The sequence below is a fragment of the Anser cygnoides genome, chromosome 14 (genome assembly GCF_040182565.1).
Source record: "Anser cygnoides isolate HZ-2024a breed goose chromosome 14, Taihu_goose_T2T_genome, whole genome shotgun sequence".
NCBI lineage: Eukaryota > Metazoa > Chordata > Aves > Anseriformes > Anatidae > Anser > Anser cygnoides.
This window is the reverse complement of record NC_089886.1, coordinates 663140-686588: the sequence shown is the minus strand read 5'-3', so window position 1 is coordinate 686588 and position 23449 is coordinate 663140. Positions and strand designations below refer to the sequence as shown.

Sequence of the window (23449 nt, the reverse complement as noted above, 5' to 3'; positions counted from 1 at the left end):
GAAATGACCCGAGTTTAAAAATCCCAAACCAGGGGAAAATAGCAAGTAAAATCCCAAACCAGAAGAAAATGATAAGTAGTAAAACCAACTGGCCAGATACACAGACAGCTCCCGAGCATCTTGATTGCAGCCTCACTGGCACCCAGACGCTGAGAGTCCCCAGGAACGTGACCGGTGCTTGCCTGTCCCCACCACCCCGCAGGCAGCGCGTCCCCCTCCTGTCCCCGTCCCTGTCCTGTCCCTGGCGTGGCACGGGGGGAGGCAGCACCATCGCTGCTGGGGCGTGCACGTGGCCCTGAAAGGCACTTTTTTGCTTGTATGCACATAATCCAGCGGCTTTTCAGGGCACACTGAGTTTGTTGCTGGGTTTTGAGTAGCGCTGGCACTGGTCTGGCCTTCGCGTCACCAGACAGGGCCTGCTTCATCCCAAGGGGCACGGAGCTCCTGCAGCCCTGCTCCAGCACAGCTGCCCCACCGCAGCTGCTGCCTGGGTGACCCCTAATGCGGCGTTTGTCTGCAATGCACTGGACGGCGGTGTGGTCTCCAAAGAAAGACTGCCCCAATCTGCATAGACTAATTACTGCCAATACCGTACACCACTTCATGCTACAAAGCAAACAAAATTAATGTACGCCATGCTGCACTGCAGCCAGATATGCCATCAAAAGCGGGATACAGGACATGCTTTGTTTTTACAAAAAAAGACCTCCTATAAATAACCTGCCTTTACTCCATGGAGCTGAGAAATCACAAGTTAGACTGAAGTTTCTCCTCTCAGAGGTGTTTTCTTGACAGCTTGTTGGTCTTCATCCTCACAAGCGTCCATGAAGCCAACAAAAAAATAAATAATTAACAAAATAAATCCCCTCATCACATAGCAAGAATTCACAACATTCCGCGTGTGAGGCGCAAGCAGTCCCCAGCAGAGCTGCTGAACAATCAACAGTACGCCATGCAGGCTGCAGTCAGGAGCTCCAAGGAACCAAAGCCCTCAGAGGACAGGGAGTATTTCAGTTGCAGCCCACCCCAAACTATTTCTCACTGGGTGGCACTGACACCCCTTCTGAACGTGCCTCCCGCGTCCCAGCGCAGGCCGGGCGCGCTCTGGCTCTGTGCATGTGGCTGGTGAGCGCTGCCTGGGAAGCTGCTCCAGGGACGTCTGGCCAGGCTTAAGATCCTTAACGTCTATGCCAAGAGGACAAGACTTAGGATTTTCAGGATCTCCACGTAATAAACCGTCTGGAACTCAGAAATGAAAGGATTTGCTAGGAGGTGAATGCGTAAATAATTTACACTGAATCCTTTGAACTCCGAGGAACCGCCCCTGGCGTGTGCGAGATGCGGTTCCTGCTCTGCCGAAGCGGCCGTCCCAGCGGGCTGCAGCCCAGCACGGCCCTGGCACTGCCGGGGACGAGGACGCTGTGTGCTGCAGCACACAGAGCTGCACGGCAGGCGCCCAGCGGCCGCCGGGGCAGTGAGCTCTGTCCTGCAGCAAACACGAGGCCAAATGAGACGGAGGAGAGAGGTTACGAGAGTGACGGCTTGCCCATGAAAACAGACCGTGCCGCTTTACCTGTGACTTCGGCTGTTTTCTCTTTGCATGAACCGAGTGCTGCAACAGCCCCCTCCAGCACTTCATGGGAGATAGACAGATAACACCTCTATCGGGATAAAAATACACCACACTCCAACATCGCCACCTTCACATGGGCGTCTATATATAGTGCCTGCGCCTTGGTATTTTCTGCTCCTCCAGAAACATCTCCAGCTCCTTTCTGAATTTGACAGACAGGATTTGGTTTGCTGGCTCTTTTCAAAACCTTGTTCAAAGCGACCTTCATGCTTGCACCCAGCAGGAGCAAACGTTTTCTGACCCATATCACTGAGCAACTTCCCCAAGAGAAATAAAAGCCGGTTCCTGCGCCATCGCAGGACTGAGACATGTCAGGGTTGGGCGGCACTGGACAGGAGCTGGACGGACCTTGCAAGCAGGGGAGCTCCGCACATCCCATCGGCTCCACCTCGGGGTGGCGCAGGATCCCCTCCGGCTGCGGGACATCCCTGTGCCTGGCAGCCACCTGCCCTGGCTGCTTCTTCACCTGGAAATCGAAATACTGCATTTTGCTGCACACCGTGGGGTCCTGCGACCCTCTGGGAGGGTGGATTTGCCCCAGTTCTCCTCCAGCTGCCTCCATCAGGGCAACCTGAGGGATTGTTCCCTGCTTGGCCTCGTCGCACACCCCACCGTATGGCTTTTTCCTCCTTTGCACGCAGTTTTAACATCTCGTATCTATTGAAAAGAGTAAAGTCACCTCAATATCGATCACCTGACAACACACACCCCACAGAGGTGCGTTCAACAGCAGCGCATTCAGCCGCCCAGAAGCAGGTGGCTACGAACAGAGCCGGTGTTACACGGGGCGGCGCGGAGCCGCTCGTCCTCCTTGTCAGAGGTCCGTGGGCAGGACGGCAGCCCCAGGGTCAGGGGATGGGGCAGGCGGCTCGGCCGCTGCAGGCGGCGCAGCGCCAGCTCCCACCGGGGCCGCGGGCACGCAGCGGGGCCGGGGCGCTCCCGGGCTGCTCCGCGCAGGGCAGCAGGGCCCACACCAGGAGCAAGTTTCCCTGGTTCCACAAAACTGGCGCTGAGCTAACACATGAAAGTGTTTTAATTTGTTACCAAGGCAATGAGTCAGCCTCAGCTGGCAAGTCAGGAATAGAATAACAGGATTTCTGCAGGGTAGCGCGTTCACCTATTAAGCGCCGTGGTCAGCGAGGAGGCTGAAAGTCTGAGGCTCCCCTTCTTCTCGCCGAGCTTCCCCGCTAGCGGCTGGCACATCCCCGGGCCCTGCAGCGCGGCACCTGGCCTGGTGTTGCTGCTCCCCGCGCTGGGGTGGGGGCGCAGGGACAGGCAAGCTCTTGCGTGGCTCTGCCAGGGCGAAGCTCGGAGGCAGCCCCGGAGGAGGCTGGCTCCTGGCAGGGAGGACGCCGATGCCCCGCTTTAGTTGGAGCCTCCCCTCCTCTCCCTTACTTCTCCTCTGCCCTTCTCACAGGGGAAGCTGCAGCGCTTGCCCTTAAATGTGAGGTCTTGTTCTGCTGTTACCAATTGTCAGGTACTCGAACTCCATTTAGCATCGGAATTCCATTGTGCAACGGAATAAAGAATTATAAACTTTGTTCTTAAGAAAACTTTTCCCTTAGGAGTCTGTGAGTGGATATTTGAGCCTAGCCTTTTACTCGTAGCTCAGGGAATCTCCCTCTTGTTTCGGTGCCAGGATGGGCGACACGGTTTAGGCACTGTTTTTAAGAGACAAACCTCTGTCCTTTAGAAATCAGATCCCTCTGCGAGGGTTTCCTTTGGGTCCTGAATAACTGATGGGCCCAGAAGTTCCTGCTGGTTTTGCAGAGAAGGAAGAGCAAGCCTTGCTTGCAGGGAAACCACATCTGCTTGGTTCTTGCATAACTCGGTTCCAGAGTCAGTCAGTCTCCTTCAGGAAATGTAAGTACAGGAAGGGCAGAAGGGCTCCTTTTTACAGGTCCAGGTCTGGGCAAGAGTGAGCACAGCCAAGACCGTGAGGACAGTGACCTCTCCAGTCCTGACCCCTGGGCCAGGCAAGGGCCAGCACATCGTGGAGCTCATGATGGTCGTTAACTTACCATCAAAATGCCTACTATGCAATGTAGCAAGGGCAAAAAGAAAGTGCAGGGCCCTGGCAGGCTTTGTCAGCAGCGAGGACATGGTGCAGAGCCGTTGGCCTTCAGCAGCCTCGCTGAGCGGAGCAGCGAGCAGGGAGCAGCCCCCTCCGGCCTCCCCGCTGCCCCCTGGCACTGCCCCACAGCGGCGGCACTGGGAGCTGGGGCGGCGGCGCGATTTCCCCTTCCCGGCAAAGGGAGGTGGCACAACCAGCAGGAACACGCGAGGGCAGAAAGCGGAGAGGAGCAGTGCCCGGGTTTCCTCCCTCGTGGCAAGCGGCCACGGCTGAGGAGCATGGTCCCGAAGCGGAGAATCATGACCGGGCATGCTGAGGGCTGACACATTTTGTTTTCCATGCGGCTTAAAGCCGTGACACACAACGTAGCCACTACCCCAGAGTGCTGACTGCAGCAGAGACACGGCCATCTGATAGCAGCCGCCGGCGGGGAGGAGGCGGGGGGGCTCGGTGCGGGCGCTGCAGCCACGGCCCTGCACTGGGTGCCCGGCCGTGCTCACGCTGTGTGCCCCTCGTGTCCCCAGCGCCCGGGCGCTCCGCCTGTCCCCCGCCTGTCCCCCGCCTGTCCCCCCGCCTGTCCCCCCGTCCTCGCCTGTGCAGCTCCACCTGCGCCCAGGAGAGTGCATCCCCGAAACGAAGCCAAGCCCTGGCGTAACGCCTGCGTTGCTTGCATCTTGGCACTCGTTCTGCCTGCCTAGAATCTCTCCTGCGGTTTCATGCGGGCCAGGCGAGGCCTAATATGGCATTGTGCTCCTCCGGAGCCGCTGGGAAGCTCCTGACAAGCAGCCGCTGAGCTCCACCTCAGGGATGGGTGCGCGTCGGCACTGAGTCACGCAGCTGCTGGGTGCACAATCCTCTGAGCTTCTTGTGACAAGAGCTGCTCTGCACTTTCTTTAATCATTTTCCCCGTTTCCCACTCCCCCCCTGCATTACGAAGCCAGAATAACAACAGGCAAAGTTCAGAAGCGGCCTCCGTAGGTCTCAGCACGGCTCCTGTCCTAAGCCCAGTGGCGAGCAGGCTGCGAGCGCTCCCCCCGCTGCCATCGCCCCACGGGGCTGCGTCAGCGCCCAGTGCCTGCCGCCTCGTGCCCCGCTGGTCACGGTTCATCTCCCCAGCCGGTGAAGCACACCCAGCAGCACCTGTAGCTGCAGACAACGCTTTCCGTACCCAGCCGCGTCCGTGTGCTCCCCCCAGCCCCTGGGCCGCAGCCCGTCCCGTGCCCCCCCAGCTGCTCCTCGCTGCACGAGCAGCCTGCTGGCGCCTGGAAGATGCGAGCCGTCCTCCTCGGGGGAGAAGGAATGCCGAAACTACCCAACTGTCTGAAGCCTCAGAACATAATTATATGAGGAGATTGGAATGACAAGTTCGCTTTTGATGGTTTTGTTCTATGTGACAAGACTGGAGTTATCTCCTCTGCTGAAAAGCAGAAAAACAGAATTGTAATGGCAATTAATTTACATTCAAATAGCTCTTTTCATCCAACTGGATCCTAAAGAGCCCTAAAAACTGCACTGATCACACAAAGGAAACGAGGCAGGGCTCATTCATCCCAGCTGAAAGGCTGGCAGTCTCTGGCAGGACGTTAGAGGCTTGCAGAAATCTAGCCATCAAATGGATGCAGTTTTTAACGATTATTTTTCATTACAGAAGGCTGCCATGCCCTTTGGGGCCTGTTGTGGGTGGTGGGTGCCTGCAGCTCGGCATCCAGCAGCACCGCGTGTCCCGGTCCAGGTTCAGACTCGGGCTCCTGGCACGCAGGCACGGAGCCAGCACGAGGGCGTTAGGGGCAGGCAGGGCGCTGCCTCGCGTTGCCCCGCTGGGCGAGCCCCAGGGATGCAGCTCCCTGTGTGCCCCCCGCCCCGCACAGCCCCAAACACTCCAACAGCCCCGAGGCGTTTGAGCCTCAAATGAAAAATAACCCAAAAACACTTGCACACTGAATCCGAAGTGTCTAGTGGGAGAGAAACCAAGCTGGAAAACATCCAGGAGTGGATTTCTTCTCTTCCTGGCAATGATTAGCACTATCCTAGAATAAATCGCTCCTCTCAAGGAGTCTGTTAGGTGTTAGGGAATGGTGTGGCTGTGGGAATGTCACTGCCTCTGCACCACACGGATGCCAACCCTCCTGCAGCAGGCAGAGCCGCCGGGAAGCGCTGAGCTCAGCGCCGTGGCCGCTCGGGGTGAGCCCTGCCTGGACGGGGAGGAGGCAGCGAGCGGAGCCCAGCACAGGCGTGTGTGGCCTCGGCCCCCTGCTCCCCGGCACCGCCGCCCTGCTCGGGCACAGGCGCTGCCACCGGCACAGCCCCATCGCCTGGCACCGCCGACGGGGTGCAGGGAGAGCGCTCTGCTGGGAGCTCCCCTTCCCCGTCCCTGGCACCGTGAGTCGCCAGCCCCTGGTGACCCCCACCCCGCAGACCCACGCGCTTCTCTTTTTTTCAATACCAGTGCTGTGAGTGTGTGCTCTTACATTAACCCACTGTCAATAATGAGGAAGTTATAACTAGCTCATTTAAGATAATTATAGTGCGCTTTTCTCCCAGCTATGAAGGGATGCTTTGAATTGCTTCTTTACACACACATGTGCATATTTTTAATTTACGTCTTTGTTTTGTACAGAGGGAAACTCAGATGTGTTGGATGGCTGCCTAGCACAGCCAATGCCAAATGCCAAAAATGATCGGAAAACCCTTTCTCCCCTACCAGCCTCAAATCCACTGGGTGGGGAACAGCCACGAGGTGCACCCGCCCCGTGGGCTCACCAGCCTTGTAACAGTTCCTGGCAAGGTGGCCATGAAGAAACACACCGACCTTACTTTGTGAGTGTGCAAAACGACTAGGAAGCCCCAAAAGACCAAGATTCTGAATATTTTTTGGATGCTAAAGAAGCACATAACCATTAATATTAAGTATAATTTTGCGTCCACACGTTTTGCAACAAATTTCAATGCGTGAATACAATCTCTGCTCTACAAAGTGGCGGGTGAGATTCTGCCAGTTCATCGTTACAAGCTCCAGGACACAGCTGGGAAAGAAAGCAAGACTTAGAGGGATGCTGGAAAGGAGAAGGAGCAGTGAGATTTGAACGGGCATGGAAGTGAGAGGAAGGTGAAAGAAGAGGTAAAGAAGTGAAGAAAGCCCGGCCCGTTACCCCTCACGCCGTGCTGGGAATGTCCCGGAAGGCGCAGCCGCGCGGTGCCCAGGCCGCAGGCTCCCACCCGGAGGAAGCAGCGGGGACGAGGAACCTCAGGGCTGTGGCAGTGAGCCGGGAGCGCCGCGGGCCCTTCTCCTGGGACGGGCTTGGGAGGCTCCGCTGCTGCTGCCAGGGGGCCCCGCCGCCGGCTGCGCTCGCTTCCCCCGCAGCCTCCCGGCACCGAGCTGCAAGCCAGGGCCATTTCCATTGGCGTCTGCCCAGCCCGAGAGAGCCAGACCTGCTCGTCCTCCCCGGCCGGGAGCTGTGGCCGGGCCCCCCGCCGTGGGAGCCAGCAGCCCGTGCCCCAGCGCTCGCCGCAGCATCCCGCCTGCCCCGCGCAGCCAGGAGACCCCCGTGCGTTATTTGCCAGACAAATCGGCACTTAGTGGCAGGGCCACGGAAGTGCCAACCCTGCCCACCAGGTGCACTGCTGCTGGCATTTCTAGCAGCGCTAGAAATATTCTGCTGCAGCCGGGGAGATGAGTTTTCCTATCGCAAAACTTCAGCTCTGTATGGGCATGTCTGGAGGCAGGGGTCGTGGCCGCACACAGCTTCAGAAACTTTATTCCCGTCCTCCGGGAGCAGTTCTGCCTTCCAGGAGCTCTTGCGGACAAGCACTAATTGCTCAGAGGGTACCTGACCCTTTCTTCACGCGCTGAGGGGTGAGTTTCGGCAAGCCCTCATGTCACAAACACCTCTGTTCCAGCCAGTTTTCAGTCCTCTATTCAGGCCCGCACTCCTGTCTCATTAAAATTAATTTCTCAGAGTATCTGATCATCCTCTTTCTTGCTGGAGAAAGAACATTCCAGACTTCCCCATTGCTTGTTCACCATTTCCCAGTAGTAATAGGTTTGCATTTCATTTCAGAGTTTCTCTTATTTTTAATATATTTCCATAACTCGTTCTTGGTGCCTTTTATGTTTGGCCTTATTTCGTTGTGCAACCACTCTCTCATCTTCCCGGACGTTTGTGTTCCTCTTTTCGGAGCCCTGCTCTCAGAGTTTGCATCAGTCCTTTATGTTTTCTGGTCACTCCTAAAGCACTCCTGCCGTGCTCCTCATCCTGGTTTGACACTGGGAGTGTCACCGAGTCTCGCGGATGCGGCCGAGCCCTCCCGTGACCCTGCAGGTTTTCTTCCCCATAGACCCCGCAGCCTGTGCCCTGCTGGAGGACGTGTGCGTGCTCAGGCATGCATTTGCAATGGTTTCTTTGCTCTAGTGCTGCCCGAGTCAGTATTTCCAGTCTGTGCTCTGAGGATGGATGGCAGAACAAAGCTTGCCTGACTGATTTTCATGATTTCCCTTTTTTTCAGCAATGTACTTTCAGTGTTAACAAGCCAAGTGCATGCATTTACTATTAGTGCAAATTAACGGACGAGTCAATTAGAACTAAGCATTAAACTAATTGCTTCCTGTTTCAAATGCTTTGAAGGAAGCACAGTACATAAAATTTTTCACTTCTTGGTTCCTTCTCCCTACCAAGCGTCAGTGTTTGGGAGTGCTGGAAGATCTTCTTTTCCCCAGACTTAAGTCATTTTCTGTGGTCTTTTCCACGCTTCAAGAACCAGCGCTGCGTCTCTCTTCCCTTTGCTGCCCTCCCAGGGGGACTGACCCAGGGAAGTGAAGCCCCCGGCCCCACGGTCCCCTCGCCACCCACCCATCTGTGCCGCAGCCCCCTGCAGGAAGCCGGCGCGCGGGCTGGGGTCCCACTGCTCGGGAGCAGCGCCCTTCTCCAGCCCACTCAGCTCCACGCCACACGGCCGGGAGACAGAGCCCAGCAGCGGCCAGGGGGACTCGCTGTGGCTCTGGTCCCATCTGCCAGAGCTGCAGGGGCCAGCAGGACCCAGGCTCTACTTTCCCCAGCCCAGTGCAAAGCCTCCCCTCTGGTCCAAGGAGCCCTTTGAGGGAGACGCTGCCATGTCAGAAGGCAGAAAATGGATCCGTCCCGTAACTCAGGATTCACACCAAAGGCAGCAAAGCTCCCACATTCAGAAATGGCGTTACTGTTAATCAAAAGGGATTAAGGAAAATGAGCCCACAACGCAAGATACTATCACAGCCAGGAATCTGGTACGGTTCAAAGAACACAACATCTGCACCTCTAATAGTTCAGATTATAGCTTAGATTATATGCTGCTGCCTCACTTTATGCCAAAACCAATCGCTATGTGCCTCGAGTGAAGAAGCAATTTCTCCCATCGGCACTCCACCGCCGAGCACCTTGCGGTGGCCACTGTTCCCAGCTGGATGTGAGACGAGGACTGCTCACCCGATACGTGATGGAAATGCGGTGTACGAACACAAGCCTGTGCTAAAACAGCATCGGTACGTACGCACTCAACGCTCCACAAGCACACACGAGGACGTCTGTTCCCCTGACTATGATTTCCACCACCTCTGCCACCTGCGGAGCCAGGGCTCTGCACCTGCCGGGGCCGTGCCGAGGCTGCGGGGCCCGCGGGAGGGCAGGACACGGTGCTGGTCCCTGCGGGACAGCTCGCTCGGGGCCCTGAGCAGGGCTGTGATGTTGCGGATAACAGTAACCACAAACACGGGTTGCTTACATGTTTCAGGATGTCCTCCGTGGGACACTGCACTGTGCTCGAGGGATCTCCACACAAGTACATAAAGAGCAAGCCTTTCGGCCTTGCCATTTCAAAACGCACATCTAGAAGACCTCAACAGAGCACAGAAAACTCCGTCCTAACGGCGCTCCTTGCAGGAAAGCAGCCGCAGGCAGCCCCAGAGCGGACCGCCTGGGTTCGCAGCAGCGAGGCCAGGGCTGGCTCTGCATTTATTCAGCCATCTCAATGATCTGTTGCACTGTGTATTAAATTAAATTGAGTTTTCTAGTACAGATAAAGGTCAGTAAAGCTGTTATTTTAAGTGAACCTTGTGGCTTCATTTCAATGAGAGTCAGGATAGTAAAGTTCCCTCATTTCCGCTAGGTTTAGTATATCTCTTCTTTCTCATATTATACTGCAACAACAACAACATTAAGAAAACCTCTCTTCCTGTAACTCAGATTACAGACTGACATAAAGTCACGGTCGCGCAGTGTTGAAGTGGGGCGATGCCCACAGGAAGGCAGGCACCTGCACTCACCTGCTTCCCGTAGCTGTTCCTGAAGATGCTCTGTTGGCCCCTGCGGGTGACAGCCATCAGGTGCTCGACAGCTGCTGTCACCGCCGGTCATGCTAAAACAGAAATACCATGTTCATTACAATAGGCATTTCATTAGAAGAGAGCTTAGAGCAGGCAGAAAAATCCCATGGGAAGACTAGTTTAAGGCATTAATTGTTTCTTAATATTCTCAGACAAGTTCAGCCTGCTTTTCATCTAGATACAAATTTGGAGTAAGTATTTTGGAGCTTGTCTTCATTAGAAAAAGACATCAAGAAAGGATGTGGGTAGTTAATCACAGTAAATGCATGCTTCAGCCTTAGACCTCTAACTTTTTCCCAGTAATTACAAGTACTTTTGGGGAATTCTGTCTGTGTTAAACACCATTGTCACAGCTGAGCTCTAAGGGCTGTTTCTCATCCCACAGGTTCCACGAGCCAAGGCACTGTACACCTATCGAGGGCACAATCCCGGCGAGCTGAGGTTCAACAAAGGGGACATCATCATGCTGCTCCGACAGCTGGATGAGAACTGGTACCTGGGTGAGGCCAACGGGATCAGCGGGGTTTTCCCAGCCAGCTCTGTACAAGTCATCAAGCACCTGCCCCTGCCACCACCCCTCTGCAGAGCACTTTACAACTTTGACCTGAGAAGCAGGGACAAAAGTGAAAACAAAGAGTGCCTGACATTTCACAAGGTAACACCGCCCTGCACAGCCAAAGGCTGGGTGACACGGGCTGGGCTGCTTTTCTTCTTTGGGTTGTATTGCGTTCTGCTGCTTCACAGCACTAGAGCAGATCTGCTGAAAATCAGGAAGGTTTCAGTCACTGACAGCACTGGCTAAAGCCCCGTGGCTCCCTGAGGGCACGCACAGACACGGCCAGGACGAGGTCATCTTGAGCAGCAATTTCAGTCCCTCGGTTCAGCTGCTTTAGCTGACGAGGAGCAGCTGCTGGTGGTGGGCTGCTCTCAGCACCACAACGCACCAAGGAGAGCCTTAACAGATACCCACTGACATATTAAAGAAAATTGCTTCCAGTCTGGTAATACCTCATTTCTGCAGCTCGAACATGTTCAGCCAATGCACACACTGGCAGGGTAGGACCTGAACTTTTGCTGCCTTTGCTTTTATTCCCCAAAGGCTGCAGAGCTTGCATTTGCTCTCAGTTAGAGGACACACTTTTCTGAGTAACTGCACCTCCCAGCAAAGTCAGCTGTCCCTATACTGTCAAAAGGAGGTGAGGCATCACAAAGCAAAGCAGAGAAAGCAGTGCCTGGAGGCATCGGTGTCCTAGCAGGGAAGCCACCTCTGTTCTCTCCGGCTGGCAGCACAGGCCGAGGCTCTTCTAGCTCTCCCCAGCAGGAAGGAGAGGCAGGGGAGGGAGGCTGTGGTCCAGGCCAGGTGTCTGAGGAGTCAGAGCCGGATGTGGGGAGGCCAGCGGATGGGAAATCAAATAGCCAGGAGCCAGATGTGGTTTCTGACTAAGAAGGGGAGGAAACAAAAGAAAAAACAGTCAGAACAGGGCTGCACATCAGCAGCAGCCCTACGAAGTGGGGGTTTTCAGCTTGCTAGCGCAGATGCAGGGAGCCTGGGCAGCCAGCAGTCCTTCCTTTGTCATTAGGATTTACTTATTAGCAGGAGGCGCCTTCCTCAGCTTCCTGCTGTCTGCATTTGTTTTTTCTCTTCCACTTTATTTGCCTTTGTTTCAGGGCTTACTCACTCTGTTTATTTGCTTTTGGGAGGCTGTGCTCCCCTCCTCTCCCGCAGCAGAGTTCACACATGGGAAGTGAGCACACATCTAAAACAAACAGATGCTTCTTCAAAGAGGCACGAACATCCTCCTCTCCCCGAGCTCTGCAACACCCGTCAGCTGTTACTGCACGGAGTTTGGGAAGATTGGCACAGTAACTTCAGCAGCTCCCCTCTGCAGAAGCCTCCAGGCGATGCGGGTGCTCCTCCCGCTGGGCAGAGCACCCCTGGGGAGCCCTCTCGCTGCAAGCCCCCGTAAACGGTTTCCTCCAGGAGCCGCAGCAGGCAGGGGAACCCTAGCAGAGGCACGGCGGAGCCTTGGATGGGTGATGCCAGAGTTCACAGAACCACCAAGTCACAGAACGTCTGAGGGCCGCTGGGTCCATCCGGCTTCTCAGGAGAAGCTGCAGAGAGCTGGCCACAAGCCTGGCCCAAAACGTGCGCGGCACTGAAGAGCACCTCTTGCTCTTGTTCAAGGAAATAGTCGGCAGCCAGCTCCGATTTGCCTGTCTGAGCCTGAAGGGTCATTCACCTGCTGCAAGAGAAACACAAAATCTCCACCAATTCAGGCAGAAGGTTCGTGCTCGTACCCTGCACGGGCATAAATAATTTGGCCAGCAGGACCCAGCCTTCTCTGACCCCTAGAACCTCAGAGCAGATAAAAGTTTAAACCCAAACTTTGTGCATTAGTTCAAAAGAGAGAAAAACAAATTTTTTTTCTTGTAGAGTTCTCTTAACTTGCCCCCCAAAAACCTACAGCAGATTTCATTAAAATGATGAAATCAAAACATATTAAAAATTGACAAGATTTAATTTTGCTGGATTGCTCAGAAACGTGAGTCCTTCTAAAGAGATTTAGCTATCAGTCAATACAAACTAGCTTTTTTCCTCCAGAGCATTTCAAATACCTACACTCCAGTAACATCAGGTTATTTCAGCTCCCGAAGTAATGATCTGAGTTTCTTGGCATCGTGGCACCAATTACCTAGACACTTACGCAGGGATTTTTTGCTTCGTTCGTAGCTAAAACGCCATTTTCATTATTAGTTCTGGGCATGGTGATTACAGAAGCATTTCCACGCGGTGGAAACCTTCAAACAAGTGGAAAGCTCCTCTGCTTTTCATGTCTCCTCTGTCAGACGCGTGTCCATGGTCCCAATTCAGCCACGCTTGCACCTTTAAATTAAAAACATGTTTGAGCATTGTGCTGAATAAGGACAGAGGAGCTTGTGTTTCAGAATAAATACATACCAAAAGCTTTGCCGAACAGAGGACTTTGCAGGGGACACACCGGCGAGGCTGCCTAACAAGGCTGCTGTGTGAAATTACAGGGCGAGCCCATCTTCACACCCACCATCCACCTCTCCCACAAGAGACGGCTGGTAACAATGTGCTCCTGCCTTTCAGGGTGATATCATCACCGTCATCAGCAGAGTTGATGGAAACTGGGCAGAGGGCAAGTTAGGCGACAAAGTAGGGATCTTCCCTGTCCTGTTCGTGGAGGTAGGTACAGCCGCTCGCACCTGCGCTTCCATCACACCTCGTGCTGGCCGCTGCCACGTCCCGGGCAGAGCGAGCCCCTGTGCCCCGTCCCACCGCAGCGAAGCCTCCTCGGCACGGAGAAACTGGGGGGCAAAGCTCCAAACCCGGGCAGAGCACCGGAGCCGCCCCTCGCAGGCTCCCGTCCCGGCACTCCCTGGCCGCGGCATCCTCCCCCAGAGCCCCCGCAGCCGCCCGCTCCCGGCCAGCCCTTTGTGAGCACCGGTCTAGACATTAATTGTGTTCCTACGGCTCAGCTGGGGATGCAGGGTGTACATGGCACCAACAAGAATTCCTAGAAATAAAATTAATACTTATAATCATCATAATTACAGCAAGCACCTCTTTGTGGCTATTTTATAAAAGGACATCAGTAAAACATCTAATTTGAAGCTCTAATATATTTTGTAAAACGCCTTTTCATTTAATGAAACCATTTTAGCTTCAGAAATGACTTATTTAACTCTGGCGTTAACAGAAATAAGTTAGCTAGGGACACATTAAGACACCAGGGAATTCGTTGTGGAGAAACTTATTAGTTATGGAGAAAGCAAAGGTAGATCTACTTTGGGAAACGTGAGGCTTTTCTTGGCTTTGATGTTTCAGTTTGTGCCCCGCTTTATCAAGTCCCCTGGTGTTAGAAAAGGCAGAAAATTGGTTTTGGTTCTGGCTAGTTTGATTACATATATAAATGACAATATTACCACCTTATATGTATACATATGCATACACCATGCTTTTTAAAACTTGCTTTAAGAAGTGAGGAGGAGGGAAATGTGAAAACAATCCTTGCTTTAAAATGATAACGCTTGAGAGACAACTACCTGTTCTGTGTTAGCCTAATTCTCGTTCATCTGCGGAGCCAGGCATATTGCCTCACATGAGTGGGTGAGAATCTCAAAGTTTTGCAATTCGTTAATGTCAGCAGTAAATCATGATTAATTCCTTTGGCAGTCATCGTGGTGAAAAACATTGTCACCACATGCCCTTTGCTATTAATACTGTAGTGATCAGCAGTTTCCAAGAAATACTGCTTGACTGTTGCCTCCATGCAAACTCAGGGCCTGGCTCTTCTCTCATTAAAACCGATGGTTACCAAGCTGGGCTCTTTTCAGGGGCAACAGCAATGAGCCATGAATGTCTCGGGCTACGGAGATGTAATGGGGGGGCTCCAGCTTTGCTCGGGAAGCTGCTGTCAGTGACAGCTTCTCTAAGTCAGTTCCTAAATTCGGCTGTAGAGATGTGGCATCCCATTCCCAGGCGCACCTGAGCTTGCCAGCACTACGCAGAACAGGAAGGTGTGCCCAAATGTCCCTCTGATTTAGAGCTGACTTTATTACAATGCTGCTAGTGAGCCAGCCATCTCTGTGTACCTCTGCAAGTCAAGGGCTTAGACAAGGGATGAAGTTTCTGCAAAGTATCGGGGGGCATTTAGCCTCACTGATGTTCCGTCTAAGCAACAAATTTTTCAAACCAATTTAAATTTCACTGTGAGCTCTACATGGGTAATTTTGCATTCAGAATTTGTCACTGAAAACATATCAGGGACATAACTGAGCCACAACTTGTACAGATCACCTGCAAACCTGCAATCTGCCCGCTGCTGTGCTGCTGGGCAGCAGAAAGCTCCTGAGCAGCCCCTGGGCTGAGCCTGTGGGAAGGGGAACCGCTGCAGCGGCATCACCAGCCTTTCCTTCTGCCTCTTCCAGCCCAACACGACGGCCAGGCAGCTCCTGCAGACCAGCAAGAGCCACTGGCCGCCCCCGTTTAAGTGCGCGTCGCTGCGAACGGCCTCTCCCAAAGCGAAGGGCAGGGAGCCGCCCGCGCTCCACAAGGCGCCCGACTCCCGGCGGAAGAGCCTGCGGCCGTTCTCCATCACCACCGCCCTCAACACCCTGAACCGCATGGTGCACGCGCCCACCGACCGGCCGGCGCTGGAGATCAGCTCCCCGGTGCTCATCAGCTCCAGCAACCCCAGCGTGGCCGCCCCCAGCAGCGAGCAGGCGGACGCCCCCCAGGGCCCCCCTGCCCAGGTGAGGGAGCGGTGCGGCGGGGGGTGCGGGTTCTGGATGGAAACGCTGGGTGTGTAGGCGGGCGCCCAGAAAGCTGAAGCACACACGTGCAAAGACACAACACCCAGGCTGACAGCATCAGTGAGGTAATGTCATCCGCAGCATCAGGCTGCCTGCGATGTTTTCCCCTCCTTTTGAATTGAAAGGTCTGTCCGTAGAGTCTGGGGACTCCAGGGAATTCACAGAAAGAGAAATGAAGTTATCAGAGTAACTAAACTCAGATAAGTGCTCTCCTGTTCCAGTTCCTACACTACTGCGGTGAGCTCCCAGAGAAAACATAGACCTTCACTTGCAGAATCCAGTATTTTTAATTTTAGAAGGGTCAGTGTGGAACACGAATCCCCAGGGGCACTCACCAGGCCTCGCTCCCCCCTTGCACAGGGGAGCCAGTGGCTGGTAACAGCCTTCTGCTCTAACCCCGTGCTTAAAAGAAAGGCAGGAACCTGCTCTTTTTATTGATGGTCATTAAATTTTTTTGGTGAGTCTCAAGCACATGAGGAGTTCCAGCACTGGCACAGGCTGCCCAGAGAGGTGGTGGAGTCTCCTCCTTGGAGATCTTCAACGTGGTGCTGGACGCCCTCCTCCAGGTGGCCCTGCTGGGGCAAGGGTTGGACCAGAGGGACCCCGAGGTGCCTCCAGCCCCAACCATCCTGCCATTCTGAGTCCCCAGCACCAAAACCCCGATTAAAACCCCAGCTGCTGTGCAGCATGCCTCACGTTCTGGTGACTCTGAACACAGCCTTTTCTCTGCCTGGGGATTTGGTCCAGGTGGATCCGGGGATGTTGGACACCTGTGGAGCGTTTCTGCTGGCACCGCGCATGTGGCACAGCCCGCAGCAACCGGGGCCGCACGCCCAGAGCCCGCCGGGTCCCCGGCACCGCGGTGCAGCCCCGTATGCGGCCAGCAGTGTGCTGCTCTAACCCTCAAAGGATCCTCCCCAGAGACAAGCTGGTGGCAGGACAGGCTTCCTCGCAAAAAGCAGCATTAGAACATGTGCTGCAATAGTGGTTTGCCCTCCTGTTGCTCCTCAGAAGGGATATCAAGCCTCCTGAAAAGCAGTCAGGGTTGCTGCCCTGTCCTAAACCAGCCTGCCGCCTGCCTCTCTCCGCTTCCAGATGAATGGCTCCTGCCGTGGGAGGGCAGTTACCAGGGAGCCCCTGCCTGCCTGCAGGCTAAACCCAAGACTGTGCTGAGACAAGCTGAACTTGGGGCTGAGCTAATAAAAGTAGACTGACCTTTTGGACTATATCCTCTCCTTATTTTAGGAGGCAAAAGAGTCTTGTTCCTTCTTCACACTCTGACTAAAGATCTCAATACAGGATCTTCACAGATCATCTGAAATGGGAGAAAAAAAGGTTTTGTTTAGATTTATATGGCATCTTTCATACTCAAGGTTGCTCTAACATTTTATAAAGCAATAAGCCAGCCCCTGGTAGTTCAGTGTCTATGCAATAAAACCCAGCAGGCATTTTGTACTTAGCAATAGCCTGTGAAGAGCCTTGGATGTTAGATCCTGGTTTATGTGAGAGGAAATGAAGCCTTACAATAGAACTATAATTCAATTGAAATGGTATCATGTCTCATGAACCCAATATAATTTTACCAAAAGTGTCTCAGCGTGAGCTATTGTCAACAGCATAAGCAATAGAGTGAATGTGTTAACTTGTTGCCTTAGAATGGTTTGAATTTCCTTTCTTCTAAACAGTAATTTTTCTCCTGCAGACTTAGAGGGGGATCTATGTGCTGTGCACGTGGCCACGGAGGTTGCAGCTTTTCCTCTTTCCATCCCCATCTTTGGGTTACGGTATTTGACCGAGGTGGAAATCTGAGACTCTAGTGCAAGTGTCGATATGAACTGCCAGCCAGATACTGCTGGTCGTATCCCACTGAGGACACATACAGCTCCGTAATAGTAATCGGCTTGAACAGCCACGGTGCTGAAACTGATGATAAGGGAACCCTCCTGTTTAGAACAGAAGCTCCAGGACTGAGCAGCAATGGAAGGGGCGAGAGCTGATGCTGTCCCAAGGGCTAGTCTGCCCAGGCGGCAGCCTCCTGTGGAGGTTTAGCCTTGGTAGTAAGTGCTGGGACTTTGGAAAAGCCTCATGTGGCTTGTGCGTGTCTGAAAGTGTGGTGGTTCCGTGACAATTCCTTTCATAGACAGAGCATCACTGGGAAGGGAAGGAAAATCACCAGCTGAGCAAGTTTCGAGAACAAGGTAGGCAGTGGTTTATCCCTCCTGTCCTATGGGGAGAGGCTGAGGGACCTAGGACCGTTCAGCCTGGAGGAGACTCAGGGGGTCTTACCAAAGCCTCTAAATACATGCAGGGAAGTGCAGGGAGCACAGAGCCAGGCTCTGTTCAGTGGTGCGCGGCACCAGGACAAGAGGCACTGGGCACAAACTGGAGGTGCGTGATGGTGGCGCAGAGCAGCGAGCTCAGTAGCTTGGACCTTCCTGCACCAGGGCCGGGCACCGCTTCTCCTCACCCTTTCCCTTAAAGCGTTTTGCCAGTGGCCGAGGGACGAGCCCACGGGCCCAGCACTGGTGAGGGCCAGGCGGCAGCGCTGCTTCCTCCACCTCACGCGACAGGCCTCGGCCCTCCGTCTGTGAGACAGAGATAACGAAACCTCCCCGCCTCTGCGGGCTGAGAGACCTCGCTAATCTCCTAATGTTTGTAAAGCACTTGGAGATCCTCCAAGCAAGGCGTTGCAGAAGTGCAGGGTGTTACGGCCACGTGCTGCCCCCTGCCTGGCACGACTCCTCTGGAGGAGAGGGATTGCGTTGTCCTTGCTCCAGTTAATCCTCTGCCTCCCTGCTGAGCGTGTAAACAAGGCTGCCAGCTAAAACCAATCAAAAAAGTTCAGATTAAATTGTTTGGCTTTTGCCATTTGAAAGATAATTGGACTTTCAAGTGCAAGCCAAGTGTCCACCTTCCCTCGGAAAAGTCTGTTTTCTTCGAAAGGCCTTACACCTTGATTGCTGAATCAGTTTGCAAGCAGGAAATATTTCCATTAACGCATGCTGTCCTGCAGCTCCCAACACGATACAGGCCAGTGCCTTTCCTTCCCGGTACGGCAGGGATCGCCACCAGTGTGCTGCAAGCCTGCTGGCCGAGGGGCAGGTGCTGCTGTGTGTCCCAGGGGACACGGCCCAAGGAGAGGGGAGAGGGAGGAGGAGGCGGCATGCAGGCCTGTGATGTCTTTCGAGCCCTTCAGTAGAATTCCTTAACTGAAAAATTTTGTATAGTCAGTATAGTTGGCTAATATAGTTTGTTGGATTTTTTTATCTACATTTTTTATATGCTTGTGGAACAGGATTAGCATTTCCCATATCTAGTAGCTCCAGTACCCGTTTACACTGCTCGTTCCGTCAAGCAGCTCTGAATGGCTAACACACGTTGCACTGGCAGCTGAGTGAAACATCTCCATGTCATGCTCCCTGCATCTGGACGCTTCCTTCGGCCTGCGGAGTACACTGGAGATGGAAGAGCAGTTTACCAGCCTCAGAGAGGTCATCCTATTTATCCTAAACCCTTGAAATTAACTGCTGAACTAATGAAATGGTAATCACGGCCCTCACATTATCCAGGCATAGTTTCCTCTCTGCTTTTACCCATGCCACCTCTCTAGTTCCCTTTGCTAGAGGTAGGATGTACATGAGAGCCTCTGACCCACCTGTGCCTGTCCTCCTTTACTGGCCTAGATAAATTAGCCACGATGCTCAGCAAATGTTTTCTCCCGAGGCAAGCAGGTGACATCTGTTAGCTGCTGGTAGCTAATGAGCACGGGCTGGCATTGCAGGGCACACCGGCACCCAGACTGCCCCGAGTATGGAAGTGAGTGTCACAGCCTCTCAAGCTGAAGCTTGTTTCCTCTCTCATAACTCGGCCTCATCCCACATTCTGTGTTTTTGTGTTTGTGCACAAGAACAAAGACAGAAGTATCTGAAAGATATTTCTTTCAGAACAGTAGAAAGAAAAAGGAAACCAGTATCTGTCCGTCTGTCCTCAACATCTAAAGCCTGCAGCAGTTATGCAGCAGGACTTCAGTGCTGTTATCCGAGCGAGTTTTAAACCCAGAACTCCGACAGCAGAAGGGGGCTGAGGTTCTTCCTTTAAGCACAGAAGAGTTCTGCGAGGGGAGGACAAGCCGGGCGCTGGGGCCCTGGTAGCTCTGCCCGGGTGCAGGGCGGTGGGGAAGGGGCAGCTCCAGCCAAGCGCCCGTCTGCGCGGGGCTCTCCTTGCTGCTTCCCCTCCTCTGCCCAAGGGGCCTGCACTATGCACGTGCAAATGCTTGTGGAGCTCCTCAGCCACAGACATGGTAAACAGCTTTAATAACAATTATTAAAGGATCACTGGGGCAAAGGCTGTATTTTTTGAGGTTTTAGATAATGCCAGTGCTCCCAGCTGGAGGTAAATAACTAACAAGTAAAAGAACAAGGATTATACAGTCTCACCTGGCAGACGTGACAGTCTCCTCCTGGTTAGCAAAGTCTGGGTCAGAAATGTTTTTTTTCCAAGCTCCTTTTTCTTCCTGAATCAAAGATGAACCTGCACCAAGAGCTGCAACTGCAAATCTAGACACATCCCATTTATTCCTGTTGGAAATACATAGACATGATATTTGTCTGCTCAGCGCCTTTTTTCTTTATTTGCTTCAGGGAACTCATCCTCATTTTAGCAATGCACATAGGGGGTGCAAGTGCATTGGACACAGGTGGACAACCTCACAGTGAGTGGGAAAGCTGAGTTCCTTACTTACAGAACGGGAGAAGCTCCATCAGCCCCACCGAGCCGTGCCCTGGAAAGTGTGTCAGTGTTAAATCGGGCCAGGAAGGGGCCAGCTGAGCCAGAAGACCCCTCCAGCAGCAGGTCTGTGGCTGCATGGCAGATGGATGGTGCACATCAACCCTCTTCTTGTGCACCTGCAGCTCCACTGCCGAGACTGACACCAACAGCCAGCATTACTTGTCTTGTAGACCGGGGCATGGAGCCAGGCAATGGTCTCCTACGTAATAAAGGGAGATACTCATTGCATTCCCTGCAATCTGCTGGAGATATCAAGAGAAGCAAGTAATTGCTGCTAGGCGGGGTTACACTTGAATCAGTTGTCTCCTCTAGATCTACCATTACGTGGTACTCCTCAGAGCCACAGGCCAACAGAAATCCTCTCTTTAAGATTGTGTCTTTTTTTCTTCTTTTTTGGAAGCATGGGTGGCGCCTGTCAAATGCTTTCAGTCGCTCTCCCAGTGGCTAAGATAAGCCTGTACTCAGACTAACATATTGTTTTCTTTCTCCCTGTAGGTCAGTGCATCTTACTACCCCGCTTCAGGATCGCTGGGGCACTCAGCAGCCATTGTCACTCTTCCCCACCTGCAGCACCACCTATCAGCCAACATGTACGTAAGGAGACGAACACCGGGGGTGTCGTGCCATGTTCTGTACCTTCACCTGAGCTGAGCCAGCCCTGCCAGGGGCTGTCGGGTGTCAGGAGGTGCAGGCGGAGCAGAGCGCGGGTGCCGCGTGTCCGGGTCCGAGCGCCGATCCATGCATGAGTGTCCGTGGCAGTTCTGAACAGGAGGTCGCAGAGACCTACTGTGGCAGCTGAAGGTTAATTTTAGGGAAATCAGGGGATATGGAAGAATATAGATACACTGATGGAAATATTTGAGACAGATTTCAAATTACTGTGCTCTTCTTTTTGAATTATTATATTCCCCGCAGGTGAACTATCTTTGCACCTTACTACCTCACTTCTGTATTTATAGACATATAGTTTCACCCACTTATCAATGGTACATTTAAAATTTTTAAATATAAAGAAACTAATCACACCTTAAGTGAGCATAATTATTTACTCTAAGACAGTGAAGATCACTGATGTTTTGAATGATCAAATCTTTTAAAAGTTTCCCAGAGTTAAAATTAGTAGGTAAATATATTGTGATGATTTGTTTTCCTCTGAATAAGATTCAGCAGCCTGGCACTGTGGTAAGCTACACAACAACAACCAAATAGAAACAAGCTGTCTACACGGTAATTAGCACCTTCCCAGTATTGAGCCAGACCCTTGGATACAGTAGTACACGTGAGCAATATCTAGAAATCTTTTCTACATTCATGATATTTGCTATTTTCTTGCATTAGCGTAGGTCATCCAAGACTGCTGCACACAAACACAGTGATTCCTAACTATAAGAATGCTCCTGAAGCCTTAAAATAATTTTCAGAATGAGGATTGTATTTTAGTGTTTTATCAGCTGCCTGTTTGGCTCAGCTCCTTTTTCAACCCTACAATATGAAACCAGTCTGTGCCTGTCCTGCCCCTGAAGATAAATCCTGTATAAAATAAGCCACTGCAGAATCAGAACACCCTTAACACTGAACTTTGTCTGGTCTGTGCAAGTAGCAGCAGCAGAAGTTATTTTATAGACAGACTTTTTTAGACAAACTGTCAGCTGATTTTTCTGAACAACAGGGAGAGAGAACAAACCATTTTAAAAGTTATGGGATAGTCTTTGACAGTCTGCTGTTTTCATTTTATTTTTTTTAATAATAACTGCTAATTGCCGCACAGTCTGTAATAGCTGGGAGCAGATCACATCCCCCTCTCCAAGGAAAAATGAAATTTCAAATGAATTTCTAGACCAGTTTCCTCACTAGTCCGGAGCAGAGCCATCTCCCTCCTCATTCGTCTGCTTCACTCTTCAAAGCCCCCCAGCATCAATGACTGAGGTCCCAGCGTGTGTTTCTGCACGGCTGTGGTCGCGGGAGGACAAGGGGAGCGAGGAGGACGGGGTTCAAGCACTCGCACTGCGTCTGTCGCCCTGTGCTGCCGGGCTCCCTCCCGCACCTCCAGATGATGCTCAGGGCAAGCAGTCGCAAGGCCTCTTGCTCACCAGTGCTTCAAAGGCAGAACGCATTCCTGATGCTATCACCTGGACAGGGCACCATGCTGCCCTCTTTCATAGTGCCTTGCCTTAGGACAGGTCCACATTGGTCCTTAATCAGTTATTCCAAAGGAGCGCCTCCTGGGTGAGGAGGAGAACAGCAGCCTTCTCCTCCCCGATGCTTGCTTGTCGCCCTTGGCTGGCTCGGCTGGCACTTCTGGGACAGCAACCGCTGATGAGATCTGCTTTGTTCTTCATTCCTGCTGGCTTTTCTTTTATTCATATCCCCTTCAGCCTAAAGTTACAGGCTGTTTCTTTCCTGCAAGTTCTCTCCACAGTAACAGCAACACCCAAAGACTTGACGGAAGTGCTGGTGGAGGAGGCTTCAGGCAAACAGCCTCTCACCCAAACCCAGCAGCATCACCTCCTCAGCACAGCTAAAACCAGGCGCTCTGGGACATGATCCAGGCACTTCGCACGGAGGCAGTGGCTTCTCTGCAGGCTGCCTTCCCTCCCCTTCACCTCCCCCGTTGTCTCCCCAGGTGCGTGGCTCTCCACTCCTACATGGCTCACGGGCCGGACGAGCTGGAGCTGCAGAAAGGAGAAGGGGTCCGCATCTTTGGGAAATACCACGACGGCTGGCTGCGGGGCATGTCGCTGGTCACGGGAAGAGTGGGGATCTTCCCAAGCAACTACGTCGCTCCTCTTTTCAGGTCTGATTTTTCTTATATGGAACAGAAACGTGGAGAGAGGGGCGGGTCACATGTAGGATGCTGTGTCTTCTTGTCCCCCTGGTGGAATCACCGCGTGGGATTCCTGCAGCACTAGTAACAGCCAGTGACTCCTCGTGGGGTTGTGATGACAGAATCATAGGACGGTTTGGGTTGGAAGGGACCTTAGATATAATCTAATTCCAACCCCCAGCCATGGGCAGGGACACCTCCCACTGCTCTTTATTTCTCTGCACACCTGCCCGGCTGCGTGCACTACGTGGGAATCACATCTCCCCCCAGCACCCAGGGGCTGGTGCAGGGAGAAGTCAGGCAGCTGATGGGTTCAGCAGCACTGCCCCTGGGGTGGCACACAGCCCAGACACACCAACGGCGTGGTCAGCCTTCGTCTGCTGGTTTTAAATCTGGGATATTGGCAGGGACATCTCTATCTTCTCACACGGCTGT

The 23449-nt window shown here is 53.1% G+C and overlaps 2 protein-coding genes and 1 long non-coding RNA gene across 16 annotated transcripts in view; 1 reads left to right on the top strand and 2 right to left on the bottom strand.

Moving 5' to 3' along the window:
* GRXCR2 (glutaredoxin and cysteine rich domain containing 2) overlaps nt 1–10172 on the bottom strand; it is a 44729-nt gene extending 34557 nt beyond the window's left edge. For 7 of the 8 annotated variants that reach the window (XM_066977153.1, XM_066977154.1, XM_066977157.1 and 4 more), the window contains exon 1: nt 10003–10166. In XM_066977153.1, the coding sequence (XP_066833254.1) occupies nt 10003–10093 (91 nt within the window). In that variant the 5' untranslated portion in view covers nt 10094–10166. Of the gene's footprint in view, nt 1–10002 lie in introns of all 8 variants that reach the window. The other variant, XM_066977152.1, reaches the window with a different exon arrangement.
* The window catches only part of SH3RF2 (SH3 domain containing ring finger 2), a 40395-nt gene that overhangs the window by 3738 nt on the left and 13208 nt on the right, over nt 1–23449 (top strand). For 5 of the 7 annotated variants that reach the window (XM_066977148.1, XM_066977147.1, XM_066977149.1 and 2 more), the window contains 5 exons: nt 10448–10717; nt 13178–13273; nt 15019–15342; nt 20686–20780; nt 22814–22984. In XM_066977148.1, the coding sequence (XP_066833249.1) occupies nt 10448–10717; nt 13178–13273; nt 15019–15342; nt 20686–20780; nt 22814–22984 (956 nt within the window). The remainder of the gene's footprint in view (nt 1–10447; nt 10718–13177; nt 13274–15018; nt 15343–20685; nt 20781–22813; nt 22985–23449) is intronic. The other 2 variants (XM_066977151.1, XM_066977150.1) reach the window with 1 other exon arrangement.
* LOC125181974 (uncharacterized) lies at nt 10711–20690 on the bottom strand. The gene is made up of 3 exons (XR_010824937.1): nt 19839–20690; nt 16618–16717; nt 10711–12946 (listed from the first exon to the last, which is right to left on the bottom strand). It is a non-coding gene; the product is annotated as an uncharacterized lncRNA (long non-coding RNA).